The sequence below is a fragment of the Condylura cristata genome, unplaced genomic scaffold (assembly GCF_000260355.1).
Source record: "Condylura cristata isolate star-nosed mole 26May11 unplaced genomic scaffold, ConCri1.0 scaffold00004, whole genome shotgun sequence".
Classification (NCBI taxonomy): domain Eukaryota; kingdom Metazoa; phylum Chordata; class Mammalia; order Eulipotyphla; family Talpidae; genus Condylura; species Condylura cristata.
In genome coordinates this window covers 63,928,324-63,949,977 of record NW_004567105.1, presented here as the reverse complement: position 1 = coordinate 63,949,977, position 21,654 = coordinate 63,928,324, and the positions used below count along the sequence as shown (strand labels likewise).

General features: G+C 48.5%; 1 protein-coding gene across 2 annotated transcripts in view; it reads right to left on the bottom strand.

The window, feature by feature from the left end:
* Positions 1-20,902, bottom strand: part of CDCP1 (CUB domain containing protein 1) — a 49,361-nt gene extending 28,459 nt beyond the window's left edge. For both annotated transcript variants that reach the window (XM_004676253.2, XM_012720528.1), the window contains exon 1: positions 20,727-20,902. In XM_004676253.2, coding sequence (XP_004676310.2) covers positions 20,727-20,808 — 82 coding nt within the window. In that variant the 5' untranslated portion in view covers positions 20,809-20,902. The remainder of the gene's footprint in view (positions 1-20,726) is intronic.
* Positions 20,903-21,654: the final 752 nt, after the last annotated feature.

Genomic DNA, 21,654 nt, shown 5'->3' with positions numbered 1-21,654 from the left:
CCCCCCGATCCTAAATGATAATGATAATGATACAGCAGCTGAAGGAAGAGATTAGGGGCAAAAAGAATGACTCAACTCAGGGTGCACACTGGAAATCTGGACGCCTGTCTCTCCCCACCAGTGCTGGCAGCCCAGAGCCCTCATCCCACTGTCCTAAAAGCAGCAGAGAGGTCCTCCCCGCTGCTTGAGTAAAATAACCTGTAACTCATTTCATAAATGCTTGGAGTTTGAGAACAGCTCGCTGGCCTTTTTCCTCTTCCTCTCTTCCCACCTCTAACCACATCTTGAAACTGGAAGTTCTAATAAATCTCAGCTTCCCACCAGCGCCAACCCCCAGTTGGGCCAGCGCACCTGAGTGTTTGATGAGCTATAATTTAAAGAAAATGGATGGATGTTTTCTTCTTCAGTGTCTCTTTCTTTTGTCTCCCCAGGAACTTGCTATTTTCTAATATTTTAGAAGGTCTGTCACTCGCAGACTCTGGCCAAACTCCAGATGTGGGACCTTGAGACCTTGAGGTCTCACGGGTTGAAGAAAGTCCAGCTGCCTGCCTACCCCTGCAGCCGTGTGTGGGCTCCCTGGCTCGGGGCGCTGAGGAAGATTTCAGGCTCCACAGCTGGGGCGTGAGTCACAGCCTTCTCTCTCCTGCCCACCACTTCTCCTTATTAGGGCACCTTTGCTAGTTTCTGCCTCCCCAGCTGCTTCTTGGGCAGGAACTTCCAACTGTTTTAATCACCCTTCATTATTCACAGCATAGTCTACAAATTTCCCTGTTATTTCCCCTCCCGGCTACCCTAATTCTTTGCAAGGGAAATGATCGCAAGGAAGAGGATTCCACCAGATGAACCCCAGGAAAGCTATTTCTCATAGATTCCTAGATTTTGTCAAATGCATAAAAATTTCTTAGAGGGCAGAAATCTGCCTCAAATTTGGAATGGTTTTCTGGGGGACTCGGCCTCATTCAGGTTCTCCGCCTACGGGAGAAGAGCCGAGCCACTCACAGCCAGGGCTGGGCCGGCCTGTGCACAGGACACAGATGTCAAGCTGCATGGTGTCCAGATGTCAAGGGAGGCATGCGCAGGAGCTAAGCAGGGTCATTGTGAATCGGCATGGAGCACCACTCCTGGCCACGTGGGAGTCAGACTCAAGCCCATATAACCACTTCTGGTCCAGTCCTTCCGGCAGAAGACGTCACCCTGCAGACCAGCATCCCGCTCCCAACAAGCCCTTTGGCTGCGGCTGGTGTCTGCTGATCATGGAGTGGTCCCTCTTCTGGGGGTAAACAACAGATAACACCTGCTTGGCTTTTAGGGGTCAGGTCTGCAAAATACGGAGTGTGAGAGGCTCAGCCACCAAAGCCTGAGGAAGTGATGTCAGCAGAAGAGGCGGTGACTCGCTCTTCCTCTCACATGACCTGCGGGGACACCCACATTGACATGGATGCTCCTGTCTTTAGTCCCTGCAGGAAGCAATTGCTGAACTCATATGAATTGAACATGCATTTGCCTGCCTTGTCTGCCCAGCTTTGCCACATAGCCAACAAAAGGAGGCGCCGAGAACAATCCAGGTACTGTGCAGGCACAGAGGCTCTGCTATTCCTGTCTGGGAGGTGGGGGGCATGGGCGGCCGCACAGAAGAGGCATGACTAGAGATGGGTCTTGAAAAATGAACAGGAGTTGTCCATCAGGGAGGTGAGATGTGCGCCGGGAAGGAGACTGAAGGAACAGCAAGTGTAAATCACAGGGACATGAAGAACATGGCTGTACCGGAGTCACTCTGGGGTTCAGTTTGGCCAAATGGCAACAGAATGTGGGTGGAGGGGGCTGGAGACAGAGGCTGAGAAGGGGCTTCATTGTTGGCTGTGGACTTTGGAGTTTACATGGTGGAACCAGCATATTTTTTTTTCCAAGGATTTTTTTTTTTAAAAGATTTATTTATTTATTCATACAGAACTGGGGTACAGGCCAGAGATGCGGAGGGTGAGAGGATTCACCAGGGACAGCGTGGGGAGCAGAACAGGCAGATCGACGAAGTACACTGCTGAGGGGAGCAGGGGGCGGGTCAGGAGAGGTCTGCCGCCCCATGTGGATCTCCTCCGGGGCAGGCGGGGATCGAACTCATGCGGAAGTGGCTTAAGCTTCTTAGTGCTGTGCTTTAACCCTCTGCGCCACCAGGGAGGGCCCATATATATTTTTAAAGCGTTGTTTATTTAATACAGAACTGGGGTACAGGTCAGAGATGCAGCTGAAAGGATTCACCAGAGACAGAGTATAGGCAGATCGATGAAGTACACTGCTGAGGGGAGCAGCGGGCGAGCCAGGAGAGGTCTGCTGCGCCATGTGGGTCACCTCCAGGGCGGGGATTGAACTCGCACTGAAGCAGCTATAGCCAGCTTGCAGTGCTGTGTCCTAACCCATTGCGCCACCAGGGAGGGCCTGGAACCAGCATATCTTAACAGCTTTGTGGAGTAGTTAAGAACTGTGTTCCAGAATCCTACTGCCTGGGATCCATGCCTGGTCCTATTAGTGACCAGCTGTGTGCACTTGGGAAAATCACTTAGCTTCTCTGTGACTTATTTCCTTACCTTCAAGTCCAGCGACTAATGGAATTGTAAGGACAATTGCGTTAATTCCTGTAAAGGGCTTAGAATGACCAGGCAGTCAATCACGGTGAGCTGTCATTCCAGCTGAAAGTACTCAGGCAGCATTTATAGTCACTACCAGTGGTGTCCGTGTGGGCCCCCACAGCACGCTGTCAAGCAGGGAGACAAGGTAGCAGCGGCTTAGTTCTCAGGTAACTGAGTCCTGGCTGGCCAGGGTGGAGGGTGGGACAGGTAAGGTACCTGCCGCAAGCCTGATGTGCGCCCACGGTCAGGCTTGTGCAGGTGTGGGTGCCTCTTTGGCTTTCTGCATTCCCCACCCCCCGCCCCAGCCCGGCCCTGCTTCTGGCCGTCACGGCCCTTCAGTATGTGTTGAATCATGATGCCAGCAGCCCTCGGAGGCTGCCAGGGGAGTAGTGACCTCTTTTCTCCACGCTTGCTGAGTCAGCTGAGACACTGGTTTGACCTCAGCACACCTGCCCACACCACACCCTCGGGTATCACTGCCCTCCTGGTAGCACCCACGGCCGTTCAAGTCAGCCAGAAGGGGAGAGCAGCTTTCCTTCTTATGAAGTGCACGGTGCTGATGCCAGGTATGGGGTATCACCACCAATGTGACCCATTTCAATTGGGCCTGCTTGGGTGGGGGGGCTGATGCCAGTCTGCCATGCCACTAGCCAGAGACCTACTATTCTGGGGAACTGGGGACCCAAGGCCGTAGGCGGTGGAGGGACAACTGGTTTAAGCTCCCTGAACTCATTTTGATGAACCCGGCCAGGTCCATTTACAGGCTGGGTAAACTGAGGTGAAAACTCTCAGTCACATTGGGATGACCACCCATCTGCCTACCTGGACGAGTTTAATTTCCCACATGTACACAAGAAAGAAGGAGGGCACAAACTGCTGGTTCAGGTGCTCATCCACCTCTCCTGGATGAGACACCTTGGGAATCCAGGCACCAGGCCTACACCAGCACAGCGGGAACACTCAGAGTGTCCGAAATGTGCCGGATGTAAGCCACGTTCATTAGGGACTTACACATGCCCTCCACTGCCCCGTAAAGTAAGTTTCACTATGAATCCCCATTTTATAGATGAAGAAGCCGAGGGTCAGAGAGGTGAAGTGACTGGTCTGGCAGACAGGACTATAAGGGGCTGGGCCAGGTCTGGGGCCAGAGCAGCGGATGCTGGAGCAAACACCTGATGAGTGACCTCAGCAGAGCTCACCCTGCTCTGATTTCCAGCACAGCCAGGACTGTTTGAGGAGGTGATCTGTCCCCGCTGACAGAGGCATTTAAGGTAGGAGAAAAGGCCTCCTAGCTGGCTCTGCCTGGGATATCCAGGATACCCAAAGGAAGAAGGTTTGCTTAAAGGCTTCTGCAGGCACACTGCATGAATAACATCCTTCTTCATTTCAGAATAATTGGAAAGTATCGTATAAATTCAACCCAGGATCTGCGGTTCCCTGGAGATGACATGATTGGGCTGCTCCTTTTATGTGGTTTTTGGCTCAAGGATCTGACATGTCAGGTTCGCCCGAGTGTTGTGGGCATGGAAGGTGGGGGGCTGGGTTGGTGGCAAAGGAAAAGCACCATGATTTCTGAACAAAACATCAGCATAAAGAACTAGTGCCGGGTTTCGGAAGGAAGCAGCCAGCAAGAGCCTGGGCCCGGGGCTCACTGTCAGAAAGGCTCATGAGCAGCCAGACTATAGGAAAAGCCCCCTGAGGCCCATCTGTGGTGTCCTCCTCACTTATAGCGAGTTAGGCAAGAGAACCCCAACCCAGGCCTAGGGTTTGACTTGGCAGGAAATGTTTCCTCCTGGGAAGTGACTCTCTCTGCCCCTCTGGACATCTGAGCTGTCACTCACTCAACCTGATGTATATCACACCACCCCCATCCTCCACTTTTCTCTAGTCCTCCTCCCCACTTTTGTCCTGGTCAGCCTGGGAAAAGCAGCCTGCTGAGCCTCTGGGCAACCTCTCATTCTCTTTCACAGCAGCAAAGGATGTGGGGGGGTTGCTGCCCACAGGCATCTTCACACAGAAGCTGGGAGACTGCTTCAGGTTACTGTTGCAAGTCTGGGGCAGGAAGAGGTGGCAGGAAGGTCACCAGCCCACCCCCCAGGTGCACCTTCCAACTGAAGACACTGCTGGGGGTGGCTACAAGGACTCGCCTGACATGCCACTGTCTGAGCTTCCCAGGTCTCCAAGGGAAAGGGCCACGTGGTGCAGCCATACAGCACACACCCCAGCAAGGAACAGACATTGACCAAAGTTATAAATATAAGGCTTAGGGTGATCAAGTGTGACTTCCCAGGGCCAAAGGACACAGCAGGGAGGGCAGGGCAGAGCACAAGCACAGGGCCAGGGCAGGCACAGTGGAGGCAGAAGGCCCAGAGACAACCCAGTGAGCACATCTGATGAAGGCTGAGGCTGGCATGTCGCTCGGAATAATGACAGCTGCTGGGTGGACCAGGGGCCGGCACACCTAGGTGGACAAGGTGGGTGCCGACCTCCAGAGTCATCAGGTTCATTCCTGCTCAATGAGAGACATTTGCAGCTCCCTTTAACATAGTCTACTATTTCCAGAGCTCTTAAAACAATTAGAAAAAAGCAACAGTAAAAGAAGTTCAAGGAACAATGTTAAAAGGAAGCTATGTGTACTCCCAGTCAATCCACCTCGTTGGAAGAGCTTATTTAAACAGGAGACCGTTGTGTTCATCCATGCACTTCTCTCTCAATTCCTAGCACTGTAGGAAAGAAATGTATAAACATGGATGCAAGTTGTTTATTTTTTTTTAAAGATTTATTTATTTATGCACACAGAACTGGGGTATATGCCAGAGGTGCAGGGGCAGTGAGAGGATTCACCAGAGACAGAGTGGGGAGCGGAACAGGCCAACTGATTAAGCACACTGCTGAGGGGAGCAGCGGGCGGGCCAGGAGAGGTCTCCCAGGAGAGGTCTCCCGCGCCATGTGGATCACCTCCAGGGCAGGGATGGAACTCATGCTTAAGTGGCTTTAGCTTCGTAGTAATGCGCTTTAACCAGCTGCGCCACCAGGGAGGGCCCGGAAAGTTTTTTATTTTTTAAAGAATCTGCAGCATCCTTCTGTACAGCAAAGAGACATTACAAAAAACAAACAGACAGCCCACTAATTGGGAAACCATTTTCTCACACAAAAGTAGTGATAAAGGACTGATCACAAAAATATACGGAGAACTGACGAAACTCAACAAAAATAAACAACCCCATCAAAAAATGGGCAGAAGAGCTAACAAGACACTTCTCCAAAGAGGAAATGCAGATGGCCAACAAGCATGTGAAAAAATGTTCAACATCATTTGTAATAAAGGAGAGGCAAATTAAACCATAATGAGATATACCACCTCACACCAGTGAGAATGGCACATCTTCAAACAACTAGCAACAACAAATGTTGGCAAGGATGTGGAGAAAAATGAACTCTCCTGCACTGCTGGTGGGAATGCAAACTAGTACAACCACTATGGAAAACTGTTTGGAGGTTCCTCAAACTGCTAAACATGGAGCTTCCCTAGGACCCAGCAATCCCACTCCTAGGTATCTACCCAAAAGACACAAAAACACTGATTGAAAAAGATACCTGCACCCCCACGTTTATTGCTGCTTTATTTACAATTGGAAAAACATGGAATCAACCCAAATGCCCAAAAGTAGATGACTGAATTAAAAAGATGTGGTACATATACACAATGGAATATTACTCAGCAACCAAAAAAGAGAAACACATGTCTTTTGCAGCAACTTGGATGGAGCTGGAAAAGATCATGCTTAGTGAGATAAGCCAGAAAGAGAAAGAAAAATACTGGATGGTTTCGCTCATAGCAGGAGTATAATGGACCAGGCGAGAAATTAATAAGAATAATAAACAGCCATATATCAGAGACATTTTGTGGGGGTGGAGAGGGGAATGGGATAAAAAACGGGGGGGGGAAAAGGAGGGGAAGTGCATGGGACTATGGTGATGGCACATGGATGACTCAGTGATGGGAAACCCACGGGGATTACAATTGAGATGAAAATAATAATAATAATAATAATGTACAAAATGATGTAAAAATAAACTGTTAAAAAATAAATCTGCAGCATCCTCTAAAGAGGTAACACTAGCGTTCTGTGGTCTGTAAGTCCTGTGCTTTGAATGATTGTTTTAGAATGGAGGTGTGCTTGCAGAAAATCTTACCCTCTAAGTCCCAAGATGCACACCCCACTAGACAGAGATGTGAGACTCACCGCCAGGCTGCGGCCCCCTCTGGGTTATACACCGTGAACACACTGCATCGAAACACTTCTGGAACTGTGGCCACTTAAAGCCTTCTTGTCAACTAGAGACTCGGACTTTAACATTTAACTCCAGATTGAACTGAACAGCCCTCAGTGGAAGAATGATCTCCGAGAGGCCCACAGAGGTAGAGAAAGCTGCTTAATAACAGACTTTGAACATGGGAATTACAGAAGTAAGCAACAGATAGAACTCAGTTTATGACCAGTGTAAATCATTCATGCTGATAGGCTAAAATGCCATAGGACCGCGGTTTAAATCACATTAGCATTTTAAGAAATGTTTAAAAATTTCATTTTGTCAGACTGAAGCTTGAGTCACAAGGACCACAAAAGTCACCGAGGATCATGTAGAGGGGAAGAACCAAGGAGGAACTTCAAAAACCCATCTCTGAGCGCCTCAGCGCAGAGTCTGGCCATGCCCAGCCCCCACCTGCCAGCTGTCAGAAGTGACCCAATTTCCAGTGGCTTTAGTGTTTCACCCTAGAGGACTTCTTTCCAAAGGCCCAAACTTGCCATCAGAGATGAAATAGCTATTCAGGTTCTTCTGATAAAAAAAAAAAAGAATAGCAGGACCTTGCTAAACCAGAGTTCAATGCAAAAGACCACATGTTGTATGATTCCATTTGTATCAAGTTCCAGGAGACAACTGATCTACCCTTTTGTGATGGGAACACTGGACCTCTGAGGGGGGCAAGTATTTACTAGGAAGTGGGTAAGAGGAAAACTTTTGGGCTACTGGAGCCTTCCAAATCCTGATCTGGGTGATGCCTACAAGATACACACACCCATATAAATTACATCAGGTTGTACAAGTAGGATTTATGTACTGTATGTCTCAATGAAACAATTTTCAAACTCAGAATAACGAGTGCTAGCTGCTGGCTACTTGAAATACCTCTGATGAGATGGCCACCCACCCCTCCCCATAGTCCCTCTTTGTGTCTGTGTGGTGCTGGCCATGAGATCTCGTCTAAGACCCTTCGACTCTGTCCTGAAGGCACAAGGTTCTTCTGCAGACAATCATTTGTACAGCTCTGAAGACACAGGAGAAAGACAATTGGCTTCTGATTAAACGTCCCTTACCTGGGTGCTGAACCCTAGGTGCTGTGTGTTGTTCTGGTAGTAGGGGTGTGACTCATGTCCCCAGGCCTTCTGGAAGGAGGGGGTGGCCCAAGGCTCCCTCTAAGTATAGAATAGAGCCAGATACACCAGCACATTCATCAGGGCCGCCTGGGACTGTAACTGTGCTTCATTTTTCTTTTTATTGTAAGTAAAAAAGTATAGAGGGAAAAGAATATTCATCTTTCTCTGGTAACATATAAACCCTGCAAACATCCCCCCCACCCCATTTTATTTTATTCTTAGTTAATTTTTAAATTTTATGTCCTGTGTGGTAAAATACATAAAATCGACCATTGCCCCCATTTTTTTAAGTGCACACTTCAGCGGCATCAGTGCATTCACGCTGCTGGGCAACAGTCATCATCACCATCTCCCTCTGGCACTTGTCCCCTAGCCAAGCTGTGTCTCTCCTGATGAACACTAGCTCTCATTTCCTGCTTTCTGTCTCCAGGAATCAGATTGCTCTAGGGACATCAGATAAGTAGAACCATTGTCCTTTTGTGTCTCTCTTGTTTCACAGAGCATATAGGGGTGCATAACCTATGAACCTTAGTTACTTGCTAATCATTGATTTGACTAACAAGCAAAAATGGAGCCACATTACACAGACTCAAATTCATGTACATATAACTAAGCCACTTTGTGAGAAGAAGGAAGAGTATTTCTTTAAATAAAAAAATCTCAGAAGATGGTTACAGTTTACCAAAACAGATGGGAGCATGTCTCTGAAAGGTGAAAGACCCGCCCAACACTGGTCAGCCTTGGGCTGCAGCACGGAAGGGAAGGGCCTGCCCGTGGGTCCTGTGCAGGAGGGAGCAGGGCTCCAGCTTGGGGTGAGGAGAGCAAAACTTCTCAGAGAAGTGTTTTGACAGGAACTGCATTCTTTGGTGATTAAGAGCTATAGAAAACTTTCTTACATGTCTGGACATTTGCCATGCCCTACGTTTCAACTAAAATAGTCAAAAAGGACTTTTCCAAAAGGCTATGTCAGCCTATTTCTATGTTATTAGCCATCACCCTCCAAGATAATGTCCTTGTCAGCGGAAGAGGAGAGCAGGACCTGCCTCTGATTTACTCCCCTGTAGTTGGAGGTCGTCTCACGAGGGGGTGGGGGGCAAGGGGAAGGTTATGGAGACAGAGCCCTGCTCTGCAGCCCGCACGGCAGCTTGGCCTCAGCCTGGTGCAGCATGCTCCTGGCCCCAGCAGCCCAGACCCTGCAGTCATCCTCAGAGCTGGGTTTTTGGCTGGACTACTTTGGATAGAACTCCTTGCTTCTCTAAACCACAGGCTCTGGCTAAAAGCACGAACTCTGCCGGACTTCTGCAGGTACCAGCATGAGGCAAAGTGCTAAGAATGGCACGCGGCAGGCCCCCACCTAGCGATGCCCACCACCAGGGCCATTCCCACCCCAGGGATCAGGCCTTTACGCTGTGAACCTTGTGGTTCAGGATGCTGAGGACCCCAGAGATACATACCTAGTATCATCTCCTCCTCGTGGGTGTGGGAGAGGGTCTGAATAAAATCTGCTGAAGGCTGTCATAATTCAGAGCTACAGGGAACTGACTGCTGCCACTGAGCAAACTTAGACGAGAACCCCGAGCTCTGGGTAGCACACAACAATATCTTGATTTTTCTCTGGGTAAGGAACCCATCCCCATGGTACCTGGACTTCTGACCTACTGAACTCTGAGTTTGTAGATGTTGGTTTAAAGCTACTAAGTTTGTGACCATTGCTTAAGTACCAAGAAAAACAAATGTAGAATTTGTAACCAGGCAGGCATGGGAAAGATGGGGTGAGTTTTTGTATGACCTGAACTGCATACGCCACTTACACACAGAATTTTTCCTACTGGGGATTCTGGTTGAATCCTCAGATGTGGAACCTGAGGATGGAGGAGTGGGGGTTGGCATAGAAGTTATCCTCAGGTTTTCAGCTGCTCAGGATTAGTTCTTCAAGGGCCAACTGTTGAAGGCTGTCTGGGACACTAAGCCTTCCCATTGGGCTGAGTTAGCATGATGCAAGGTGCTCTGTCAGGCGGACAGCATTTATGGAGGTGCATGTTAGTGACAAAACCTAAACTTTAGTGTCCAGACACTGGAAGGTAGTAGGGAGGGAAGGGGGAGTGTCCTGGGCAACCAGGGTTGGCATTTGCTTATCCGCTTATCTCTGACACCTTGGCCACCTCCTTCATCCTGATATTTTGGCAGCAATCTGCACTCTGCCTTTACTACTGTCTGGAGGCTGACCACCAGCTGAGTCACTGTGCAGCTGGAAGGACAGACTGCAGCCTCCACCTGCTGCAGAGAGTGTTTCAGTTAAGAGAGGGGTGAAATGAGTCTCGGGGAGGACTTAAGTCTACCTGTTACTCAGTTGTCGGGGCCTGACCTCTTGATCACTTAGGGAGATATGATGGGGCCTATTAGGGCCAGAACAGCCAATTGAGAACATACCCTTCTCTTCCAACTGCCTGTTTTAAGGAAGAGTGATTGGCCCCTTTTGTTGTTGCTGTTTCCAGGGCTCTTAAAGGCAGGGAGGGTGTCAATCCACACAGAATACTTGGAGGCCGAGTCTCTGAATGAAGTCCCCTCAGATGATCTGGGGCTGGGTCAACGGTGATTCTCTAGCAAACCAGGGAGCCGAGGGTAAAACAGGCTAGCCAAGGAAGGCTGCATCTCCAGGAAAGCTTTGGGGCAAGACAGAACACCTGCTTTTCTCACCCCAAGACTGCCAGGACAATTGCTAGGAGTGTTACAGCAACAAGGAATCTGGGATACGTTACATCAGAGGATGATTGTTATGGGAGTTGTTTTGTCACCAGGATCAATGGTTGTCAAAGATGTCGTGTCCATGAGGGCAGCTGTTACGGGAAGGCTTGACATGGAAGCTATTAATCAACAAGGACGGCTGTGGTGGAAGGTGTTTAGCCATCACGAGGGAGTTAATGGGCAGTGAGGGCCACTATGAAAGATGTTCCATCAACTAGGCTATTCTTGGCACTTGGACTAGTCAGTGACTTAAGATGTCAAAAATCCAGGCAGGTGTCTCTCTTGGAGACAAAAAGGATGAAATGGGGGTTTTGAGAAACTTGGCAAACTTGGAAGAGCATACTGTGTTAGCTAGTAAGGATGAGAATAAAACTCAGCTGGAAAAGCCCAGCTAAGATGGCCTTAGCCTTCATTTCAGCTGGTCTCCACTACCAATCATCCACTGGAGAGTTGGCTCTGAATACACTTTTTCAAGATACTGGATCATTTGGCACGTGGTCTTTTTAGAAATGGTGGGAGGCCCTCCCTGGTGGTGCAACGGGTTAGGATGCAGCACTGCTGGCTAGCGACAGCTGCTTCATTGTGGGTTCCATCCCTGCCCCACAGCTGATCCACATGGCACGGCAGACTTCTCTTGACCCGCCCGCTGCTCCCCTCAACAGTGTACTTTGTCAGTCAGCCTGTTCTGCTCCCCACTCTGTCTCTGGTGAATCCTCTTACCACCCCTACGCCTCTGGCCTGTACCCCAGTTCTGTATGCATAAATAAATAAATCTTTTTTAAAAAGATAGAAATGGTGGGAGTACCTTTTAAAAATCAGAACAACACTGTGGGATCATTGGTAACAGTTAACTAAGACACACTTTTGTTCCAGGGTCAAACTCAGGGTCCTATTATGATGTCCCACAGAACACCTTGTCCTCCTCTTTCTATCTTCCTGCCTACAGAAGCCATTTCCCATTCCTGAACTTTATTGCAATTTTTATATACCTATTTTTTTTTGCTGAATGTATCACACTAGACAGTGTCTCAACCTCAAATGCTTTCAGGAGTCCAGGCAGGCTGTATAAAGGAGACAAGCCAACATAGCAAGCTGCCTTTTTGTTGAATCAGAGTGCATGCTCTACTAAATACTTTGTAATTCAGCCTTTTTCTAAAACACATCAAACAGAGCATGGCCAAGACTCTTAGGCCATTGGTTTGTATCTCCTGGTTGACACGACTGACTGCCTCTGGACAGCGAGCTCGTGGAGAGCCAGAGACACACGTTTTCTGCCTTGGTGTGTCCAGCATCTAGTGCTGGGGACCTCAACACTGGTGGGCCTCATGAATTGGTTATAAAAAACAACTTAAGACTGGATGAAAGAGAAATTCTAGGCAAAAAGCAATGTATTACGCTCTCAAAGTAGGTAGGGGGGATATAAAAAAAAAACACAGCAAGTTGCTCTTCAAGAAAAGTCGTTCACGTGAGAAGGCACTTTTGTGACTTAGCACTTCTATTTCCTCCCTTTTATACAACCAAATTTTGTGGGAAACAACAGTAGACTTTTTTGAAGAAAAGACCTTTGCTTAAGTAATGTGTGTTTTTAATACAAGAAAGCTATTGAAGGCTACACTATCTCGGAATTTCTTTTAAATTTATATTTCAGTTTCATATTTCAAAGACAGAGTATAGTGAAAGAAGGCAAACCAGTGGCTTTCATCGGCCAGGGGGCAGGGGCTGACGGCAGAGCGGCCTCAAGGACCATGGCTGGGAGATGTCAGATGAGGCCCTTGCTGGGACCCACTGAATAGTACAGATGAGACTGGGGCATCTGAGCGAGGGAGAGAGACTTGAACAGCAAACACCTCTCCCTCCTGCCAGTGAGTCTGGTGCCCTGGTGTCTTGTGTGTGCATATCTGAGACAATCTAAGTGTGTGTGGCTATGCCGACCCTGTTACCTAATTGCATACCTGGATACAGGCCACACTCACTGCTCAGAGCATTGTTCTTTCCTATCCACAAAAACCTTTTCGACAGCACATCACAATCATTACTATCGTTTGGATGCACCGTAGTTTACTTAACCAGGATCTAACCATGGCACCAGAAGGTTTCCAGCGTCCAGTTACCAGGCAAGAATCCTAAGAGGCTTATCTTGAGCTTCAGGGTGTCAGTGGGCGGCACCTTCCCCACAGTCCCAGGTTCTGGTGAAACTTGGATTATATTCCTGCAGAGGCAGACACAGGGAGGTAGGGAGCTATTATTTTGAGGGCTCGACTGAATTGGGGTGGGGTGGGCTTCTGCAAGGTGATCCAAGAAAAAAATGTTTGCTATGTTCTGACAAGTTGAGAACTTGCCTCGCCTCTGACAGATTTAGCCCGAAGCAGACTGCTTGATAAGACAGTCAGCAACTTCCAGGCCAGCTGGGCTATCTTTCTTCCTCAGCAGGGATTAAAGGCAATGACCCTAGCAGGCTTACTCTGGTTCCAGCTCCCGGTTCATGGCCTGCACTCATGCCCGGTCCTGGGGATGACACCTGTTCTAAGGGGTAGCTGGGACTCTCAGAAGCCCAGTTGGATTTTCTCCATCATCTCTCAAGTGTAACTGAGCATGACACTTAAGTAACGTAAAACCGGTCTGGTCAGTTCAATGGCTAAAGAAAATGAGTGTGTGTGAGTGTAGGAGTTCACTTGCAGACGAAGTCTGAAATCTTGTTCATTTGAGAACAATTACTTGCGGTTGTTAACCCGCCACCTTCACTCTAGAAAAATCCCCAAGATTCCTCTAGGTGCCCAAGTGGACTGCTCGGGATAGTAACCCCAGCAGTGTAAGTAGCACAAGCCTGAAACCACCTAAATGCTCCCCAAGAGGGAACCCGGTCACACAGATGAGGCACATTAGGCCCAGATTAGCTGTTATTTTCAATAGCTTTTTTGGGTCTGACTCAAATAATCGAAGTAAGAACAACTCTCATTTATTAAGAAGTCTGTTTGAGACCAGGCACCATGCTCGGTGACTGGCAAACTTGATTTCATCTGGGCCCCAGTCAACGATGAGGTGCTGGTGTTCTTATTTTGTCACCAAGGACCTGGGGAGGTTAGGAACTTGGCTAAGTCACCTAGTGGATTGGACCAAGCTTTGTTCCACTCCTAAGTGAGCCTGAGTGAGACTTTCCAGAAAGCTAAGGCAACTGAGGGCCCCGGGAGGGCTTTGGCTCAAGTCCCCCTATTCTGCCCCTTTCCCTCTACTAGCTCTGAGTTGGGATCCTCAGTCCTCTGGGATGAGTGGTCTGAGGAAACAGAAATGCAGGGTGAACCTGGGGTCCCAGAGCATCCAGGAGCCCCGGGTCTATGCCAAATGCCCTTGTTTGAAATAACCTGGTGTCGCGTCTTTGCCTCCAGATCATTAACATGTTGTCAAGCGTGGCAGAGCCTGCTCGTGGCTCCAGGTGCTGTGTGAGGTTGCACGTGGCCAAATGGGCAGACCTCAAAGCACAGATGTGCAATGGTTACACTCGGAAAGCTGATGGAGCTCTTATTTCTGGACACGCCCTTTTATCACCACCCCAGACCAATGGCACATTTTGTTTTGCATTGCATTTGCAACATAAAAGTTACACCATCTTGTGCCCATAAAACATTTTTAATTGTTTTTTCTCAATTTATTATTTAAAAATGTAAACATTCTGAAGTGAGGTGTTTAATGGCCTGATAGAAATACTACTGCTCTGCATTTCCAGCTGGCCTAAGAGGGGAGCCCCGCCCTGGGAAAGTCACACCAATATTGCTTTCAGCCGTGCCCTGGCATGGGTTCCATTTGGGAGAGAGCTGAGCTATGCACACTGAAGGAAGAACTTTCAGTTTCATAAAAGTTTGTGCAGTGAATGTTTGTAAAACAAATCCTGGAATTCTACTAAATTCTTTCACAAATTCAGCCTCACTCTTCAGAGAAAACAAATCAAACTGAATCAACCAAGTTGAGATGTTATAGAGCGATGTGGTTAAAATTGGGAGAGCATGCTGGACACTTAAAAAGCCTTGTCATCATGGCCGACAAACCATCCTTTGCACAGGTCACTGGTGATGCTTTCAGCATCACTGCTTCCTTCCAGTCTTTTCTTAAACTCACACTCGATACAGACAGACGTGATTAGAGTCACACTGTGCACCACTGTCTACCCAGCTTCTGTTTCTGTAGCACCAGCAAGTCTCCATCATTTTCTGGTTATTCCAGCAACCCGCCCCACCCCATCCACTCCATCCTGGGCACACCTTTAAAGGTTGAGACCTATGAAGATCCCAGGCACTGGGTAAGGCAGAGAACCAGGACCACCAACTACCTGGGAAGTCCCCTTCCCCCTCTGCAGGGACAGAGTTATGATCCCATCTGAATCTACATTTTCCTTTTTTTGATCTTCCAGTTTTTCTAGTCTACACATAAAATTGACAGTGTGGCTCTCCCTCCTTTTCTGTCTGCTTAACCTCAGAATTGGATCCAGAAAAGTTGGACTTTAGAAATGTCTGCTCTTGGCACCTTCTACCAATGTGACTTGAAGAAGTCTGCTAACTTCTATGCTATGCGCTTGTTCTCTCTCCTAGAAAGTCTCAGCATGTGGGTTGACTTGGATTATTCATTAGTTTGCTCCACAAACATGTATTAAGGGACCCTATGTGCCAGGCACAGTTCCAGGCACAAATCTAGGGTGGATATGAGCCTCTGGAAGTGTTCACTAGCTCAGGGGCCTCCAGGAGGTCTATTTAAATCAGCTTACAAAACATTAAGGTTGGGGATTCCTTTGCATCGTTGAAATTCTTACATTAAATACCAGAAAATTTAAGTCCAGAGAGGTGGGGCAACTTTTTCCAGGTTATAAAGCTTACAGACCACAAGACTGGAAGTTAGAACTGGTATCCTGACTTTTAAGTCTGTGCTTTTACCGTTCTGCCTGCTGGCTTATCAAATGGGCAAAGCCAACATCTTTCAGGACTCATATGTAGACATTTTAGTCTCTCTTCCAGTTAGACGGGGCCACACCACCGAGTTCTAGCTACTGGAATAGCAGCAGCAATGGTGTGAAGAACTTCCATTCCTGCACCATGAAAACCTCCCATGTGTGACTCCCATATTCCTTTTTCTTTTGTCAGTTCAGTGGCGATGAACACAGATGCCACACATTTAAGATGGCAGAGTCAAAATGTGGACAGGCGTGGATCCCTGTGTCAGGGTTTGGAGGAGATACCCTGCTTGGGATCTTATAGGAGCAGTACATACATATCTCTTGTGTTTGTGCCATCACACACTTTTGCTTTGTGTGTCACAAAGCTTAAAATACGTCATATCTTAACAATTAGACTTCCCATATTAAAAGCCAATAAGAAACAACTGCTTCTCATGTAAACATAAGGAATGACCAGAGTCCTCACTTGTCCAAACTTGAAAGTGTTAACACATTCTAATTTGCAAATCAAAAGAGAATATTTAAAAGTAAAGTCAAAACATTCTCCCCTCACCTAGAATTTATGGTCAGAAGGTGATTAAGAGCCAGTACCCTGAAATAAGACTGCCTAGATTCACAGAATAGCATGCCACTTATTAGCTGTGATTTCTTCATTTCTTTGTTACTCACTCTGCTCCATTTGTTCTTGAAGGCTTTCTATACAAAACTTTTTTTTTTTTAAGATTTACTTATTTATGCATACAGAACTGGGGTACAAGCCAGAGGTACAGGGCAGTGAGAGGACTCACCAGAGACAGAGTGGGAAGCAGAACAGGCTGACTAATAAAATACACTGCCAAGGGGAGCAGAGGATGGGTCAGGAGAGGTCTACTTTGCCATGTGGATCACCTCTGGGGCGGGGATTGAACTCATGCTGAAGTGGCTTTAGCTTCTTAGCGCTGTGCTTTAACCCACTGCGCCACCGGGTAGGGCCCACTATACAAAACTTTTAACCCACAAAATTCTCCTCCACGAATTTTGCCAATTGTCCATCTACCCAACAAAGCCAGCAATAAAGTCACTGAGCTCTGCTTACAGTAACAAAAGACTAGAAACACTCCATCACTAAAGAGCTGGTTGAAGATAACATGATGTCCCTGTGTCGTGAAATATTACACAGCTGTCAAAAAGATCACGGCAGCTTCATATATTCAATAGAATGATCATTAATATGAACTGCTAAGTGAAAAACATTTTAAGAAGCATATGGGACACATCCTGTACTATATGTTACCATTTGTGTAAAGAGAATGAAGGTACCTATATTTACAAACTTATATATGCATAAACTGGCTTAGGAACAATGTACAAGTAACTACAGCTGCTTTTGAGAGCGGCCTGGAGTCAAGGGTAAAAGGGGAAATCTTTGGGTTTCTGGAGCCAATTTCAATTTATAGAGGTGAGGTTTCCCACACAACCAACAAGCAATTCTTGGACACCAGCAGACATCTGAGAATTCAACTCATTCTGATACCATTTATATGACCTTCAGGTTCCCACAAGGGTTCAGTCCTACAGGATGACAAGTGACTCCTCACGCCCCCATCCAGATATACTACCTATATTTCCCAATGCCTGGGTATAAATCTGAGGTTCCCATGGTTCTTTGGGGTCTAGTAATTTGTTAGAACGACTCAAAGAACTCCAGGAAACATTTTACTTACTAGATTACTGATTTACTACTGTATAAGGATATGACTCAGGCACAGCCAGAAGCACAGGGCAGGGACAGGGAAAGTCAGAGCCTCCATGCCTTCTGAGAGCCCCACTTTCCCAGCCCCTCCATGTGGTCACCAACTCAGATGCTCTCTGAACCCCATCCTTTTTGGGGGTTTTATGGAGGCTTCATTAAGCAAGTATGATTGATTAAATCACCGACCACTGGCAATCAATTCAGCCTCCAACCCCTTCCCTCCAATTCCAACCTCCCAATTACAAGTTTGGTTCCCCAAGGAACCATCCATGGGGGATGGGAGAGCCTAGGGACATTCTAAAAGTTTAACATGACAAAGGACAACTTAGCTTCTTTCACCACTTCAGAAATTCCAGAGGGATTTAGAAGCTCCATGCTAGTAAAGGAAGACCAAAAAGTTTCTGCTTATAAATCACTATAACCACAAGAATATGTAGTTCTCCATATCACTTCGGATTATTTGAAGTTTTGTTATCATATACTAATACATCTTTTCTTAAACTTTTAAAACTGCTTGAATATTTAAAACACATACACATTCCTGGAACAAATATGGACACTCAGTGTTTTTTAAATAAAAGATGATGTCTGGAGAGCAGCTACAGTCTATGGGACCAGCACGTGCGATCGTCAAGAGTCCCAGTGTACCCAGGAGCTGGGTTCAGCATCACCACACTCCAGCTGGGTGACCCTGGGCAAGTGACCCCACCTCTCTGTGCTCCTCTACCAAGGGAGGTTAGTCAGAGCACTTACTCAAGGATGGAGAGTTAAATGGCCAGCAGGTTTAATCAGCCACACCTCTTCCAGTTCTCCAGGAGAAAACAGCTTGGTTTTTATTATACAAATGCTACATACACCAACAGTGTCTATTTAGGGAACAGGTATATTTACATCTCCAAACATAACATAACATTTTAAACAAAAGGCTGTGCACAAAGTCTCAAATTACATTGGAATACTAGCTACACTAGACAGAGCCAGGAAGAAGTGGAGATGGGGAATATCATTAAGGGGGGTGGGTGTCTGCAGTAAGTTGCTACACACAAGCAACTGTGTTAACACACACAAAGCAACTGTGTGCAAAGATCCCTACAAGAAGAGAGGCAATCTAGAAGTGAGGCTTTCTGCATTTCACAGTTAACAGGACTGACAGTTCATGACTTAGGGTGTTTCCTTCTTTCATTATGCTTTTGGAAAATTGGAGGGGCTCAGGGTCATGGTAAGTAGCTTTCCCCAGGAAACAATAAGCTGTAGGGCACTGGTTAGTCTTTTCATGCAGAACATGCATTTCAGTAATGGATTGCTGATGTGATATGGGAGATGCTTTAGTCAAAAAATACTATACAAAGCACAAAATGTATTTGCGATGGCAGCTGTATCCAGGGATTAAAAAAAAACAAAGCATGAGTACAAACCCAAAGCTACAGAGAAGTAAGAAGGAGAACCCTCTCTCTCTCTCCTCGTCCGGCTATCTAGAATGTTGCCCCAGAGAAGGTGATGGGCTAATTACAAGGTTGTAGGAAGTGGTTTGAAATAATTTGATTGTGAGATAATTTTTATAATTTCAGAATGATAATTAAAGGGATGAACTTTTCTTAATCATCCAGATGGAGAGCCTTAGCCATGGGGATGAGCCAGGATGAGTAAACACTTCATTTGATGTCTGCTCACATTTCTTGTGAGAACAGGATCACTGGTATCTGAGAGTTCCTTGAAAAGCCACTACACTGAGGTTTTCACAAGCCGGTGATTCCAACTCAAGCAGCCCTTCACTCTGAAAGTGTTGGAGCTGGCTGGCAGGGGAGCAAACTCAGAAACACACCACAATGAGACTTGACCTTCAGTCCTCTGCTCAGCACACACCAACTTCAGTTTCATGCTTCAGTCTTTGTTATAACAGTCCAAGGATATGTAAAACAAACCCCCTGTCCCAACTCTTCCAAATTTCTCCGTGCTTTTAGGGCAGACTCTAAGGACTTCTCAAAGGCCACCCCTGGTTAGACCAACTCCCCAGCTTTGGCAAAGCAGATGTGCTCAGCCATTGTTGCTTCAAATCCAAGAGGCACAGCAGTGGCTCTGGCCTTTCCATGCGGCCTCACAGGGCCAGAGAATACAGGACCGATTGACGAAAATGAAATGGGAAGTTCCTAGGCTTCCTCATATTTTATACCCAACCACAAACCATAGGACTCCAACAGTCAAGAATTACCTGGAAGGAAGAAAATCTGTCTGAGTTACTAGTGACTAACTGGCCGCTTCTCCAGGCCCCATGTCACAGAAGTCAGTTGAGGACCAACCCTCATTTTTGTCACTAGCAATGCCTCTATTGGAGCTTATTCTTACTGGAACAGATTGCCAGTTAGCACGGGCCACGGTAAACCCCTCAAACATTCCCGGAGTTTCAGGAAAGGCCTCGAGTCAAGTTCTTACCAACAAGCCATGTACTGTATCTTAATACTTCTAAGGCCTGGAAGGTTCAGGAGTGACTACCGATTTCTAGCCCTGAACTCCCCCCCCACCCCCCAGCAAGAACAGCTCGCGATTCATACACATCTCTGGACCATGCCCTCTGCCCACCCACCCCTGCGCAGTCAAAGTCCACCTCACACAGGTGGGGGTGAGCTCAGAGCCGCCAGGCGCCTGGCGCCTGGCGCCCTTCTACCTGGCGCTTTCATTTTCGAATTGATGTTCCTGAACTTCAGGAGTACGAGAACGGAGCCTGAGGACCCGGCAAGAGGTGGTCCCCAGGGACATCCGAGGTCATAAACCGCTGTTTTCTGGCACTTTCTCCCTGCTTTAGGCGAGGAGATAGAAGGAAGCGCCCTCCTCAGTCCCAGCCAGGGCGCCCCTGAGAGCCAGGTAAAGCCCCGAAGCTCGAGGTGTGCCACCTCGGGCAGGTTCCCAGGAGCATTTTTTTTCTTCAGTTCTTCTCCGTCAGCCCCCGCTCAGGTCCGGGACCGCCGGGTTCCGGGCTCGGAGACACTCCCACGTGTCGCGGTTTGCGCCCAGGGCGGGTCAGTGGGAATCCAGGAAGGGACGGTCACCTTGCCCGGCCAGGCTACCGCGCCCGACGCGGCGCGCCCAGAGCCGGGCGGCCCCGGGGATCCTGCGCCACCCCGACTGCGCGGCCCGGGGACCCCACCCTCCTGCTCTGCAGCCTTCGCACGCTGAGTCTTTTCGGCCGCCCTGGGTCTGGCCCGCGGTCTCCGCCTCTCGGCGCCGACCTCCCGCAGCGCCGCACTCACCCTTTGCGTGTGGTAGGCGCGCGGCGCCCAGCAGCAGGGTCCCCAGCAGTGCGATCGTGGCCCCGCAGTTCAGACGGGCCATGGCTCGGGGGCGCCTCGGCCTCGGCGGGGACGGAGACTGCGGGCCGGTGTCTCCGAGCGGCGGCCGCGGGCGCCCGAGCCTGGCACCGGCAGCGCTGCGCTGCGCTCCGCCCCGGCTGGCTCACCTGCGCGGGCGACCAGCGCGGCTCCGCCCTGCGCCGCGGGAGCTCGAGCTGGCCGGGCCAGTCCCCTCGTCTCTCCCTCCTCCCCTTCCTGCCTCTGCACCCGCCTCTCACGTCGAGGGTGCTGGAACTTGTCGCCACCTTTCTGGGCTAGTCCTCCCGCTCAAGGCTGAGAACAATCGGGCGTTTCTGTCAGGCTTCCCTGGGGGAAGCCTGCTCGCCGTCTTTTTGCTGTCGCTGTCCGGGAGATGACGGGCACCGCGTTGAGCCCCGTCTGCGCGGGAATCCTTTCTGTGGCTCTCCCACCCGCGGGCCTCCCCTGTGCTCTCTGCTCTGCGCCTTGGGCTAGAGGCTCCCTGGGCTTGAAAGCCTGTGCCCCAGCAGCCCCAGGAGGGACGGCCAGCCCATGGCAGACCCCAGGCAAGCACCTGAGGTTTTTCCACATCACTGAGGAAAATTCACAAACTTGCTGAATTTTGCAACCTGCCTGCCCACAGTCGCCAGGCCAGTAACTTAGAGGCCGTTTGAACAGCACCGAAGTTTCCTCATACGGAGTCACTTTGTTAAAATTTTGAAGGAGGAAGGAGTCACTTTGTTAAAATTTTGAAGGAGGAAGGAGATAGTAAACGGAGCTGAAAAGGGCCGACGGAAGAAACCCAAGCGGGTTCAGGGGCCCCTTTCCTGACTTGAATGTGCAATAAGTGAGGCTGTGGGATCTGGAGAAC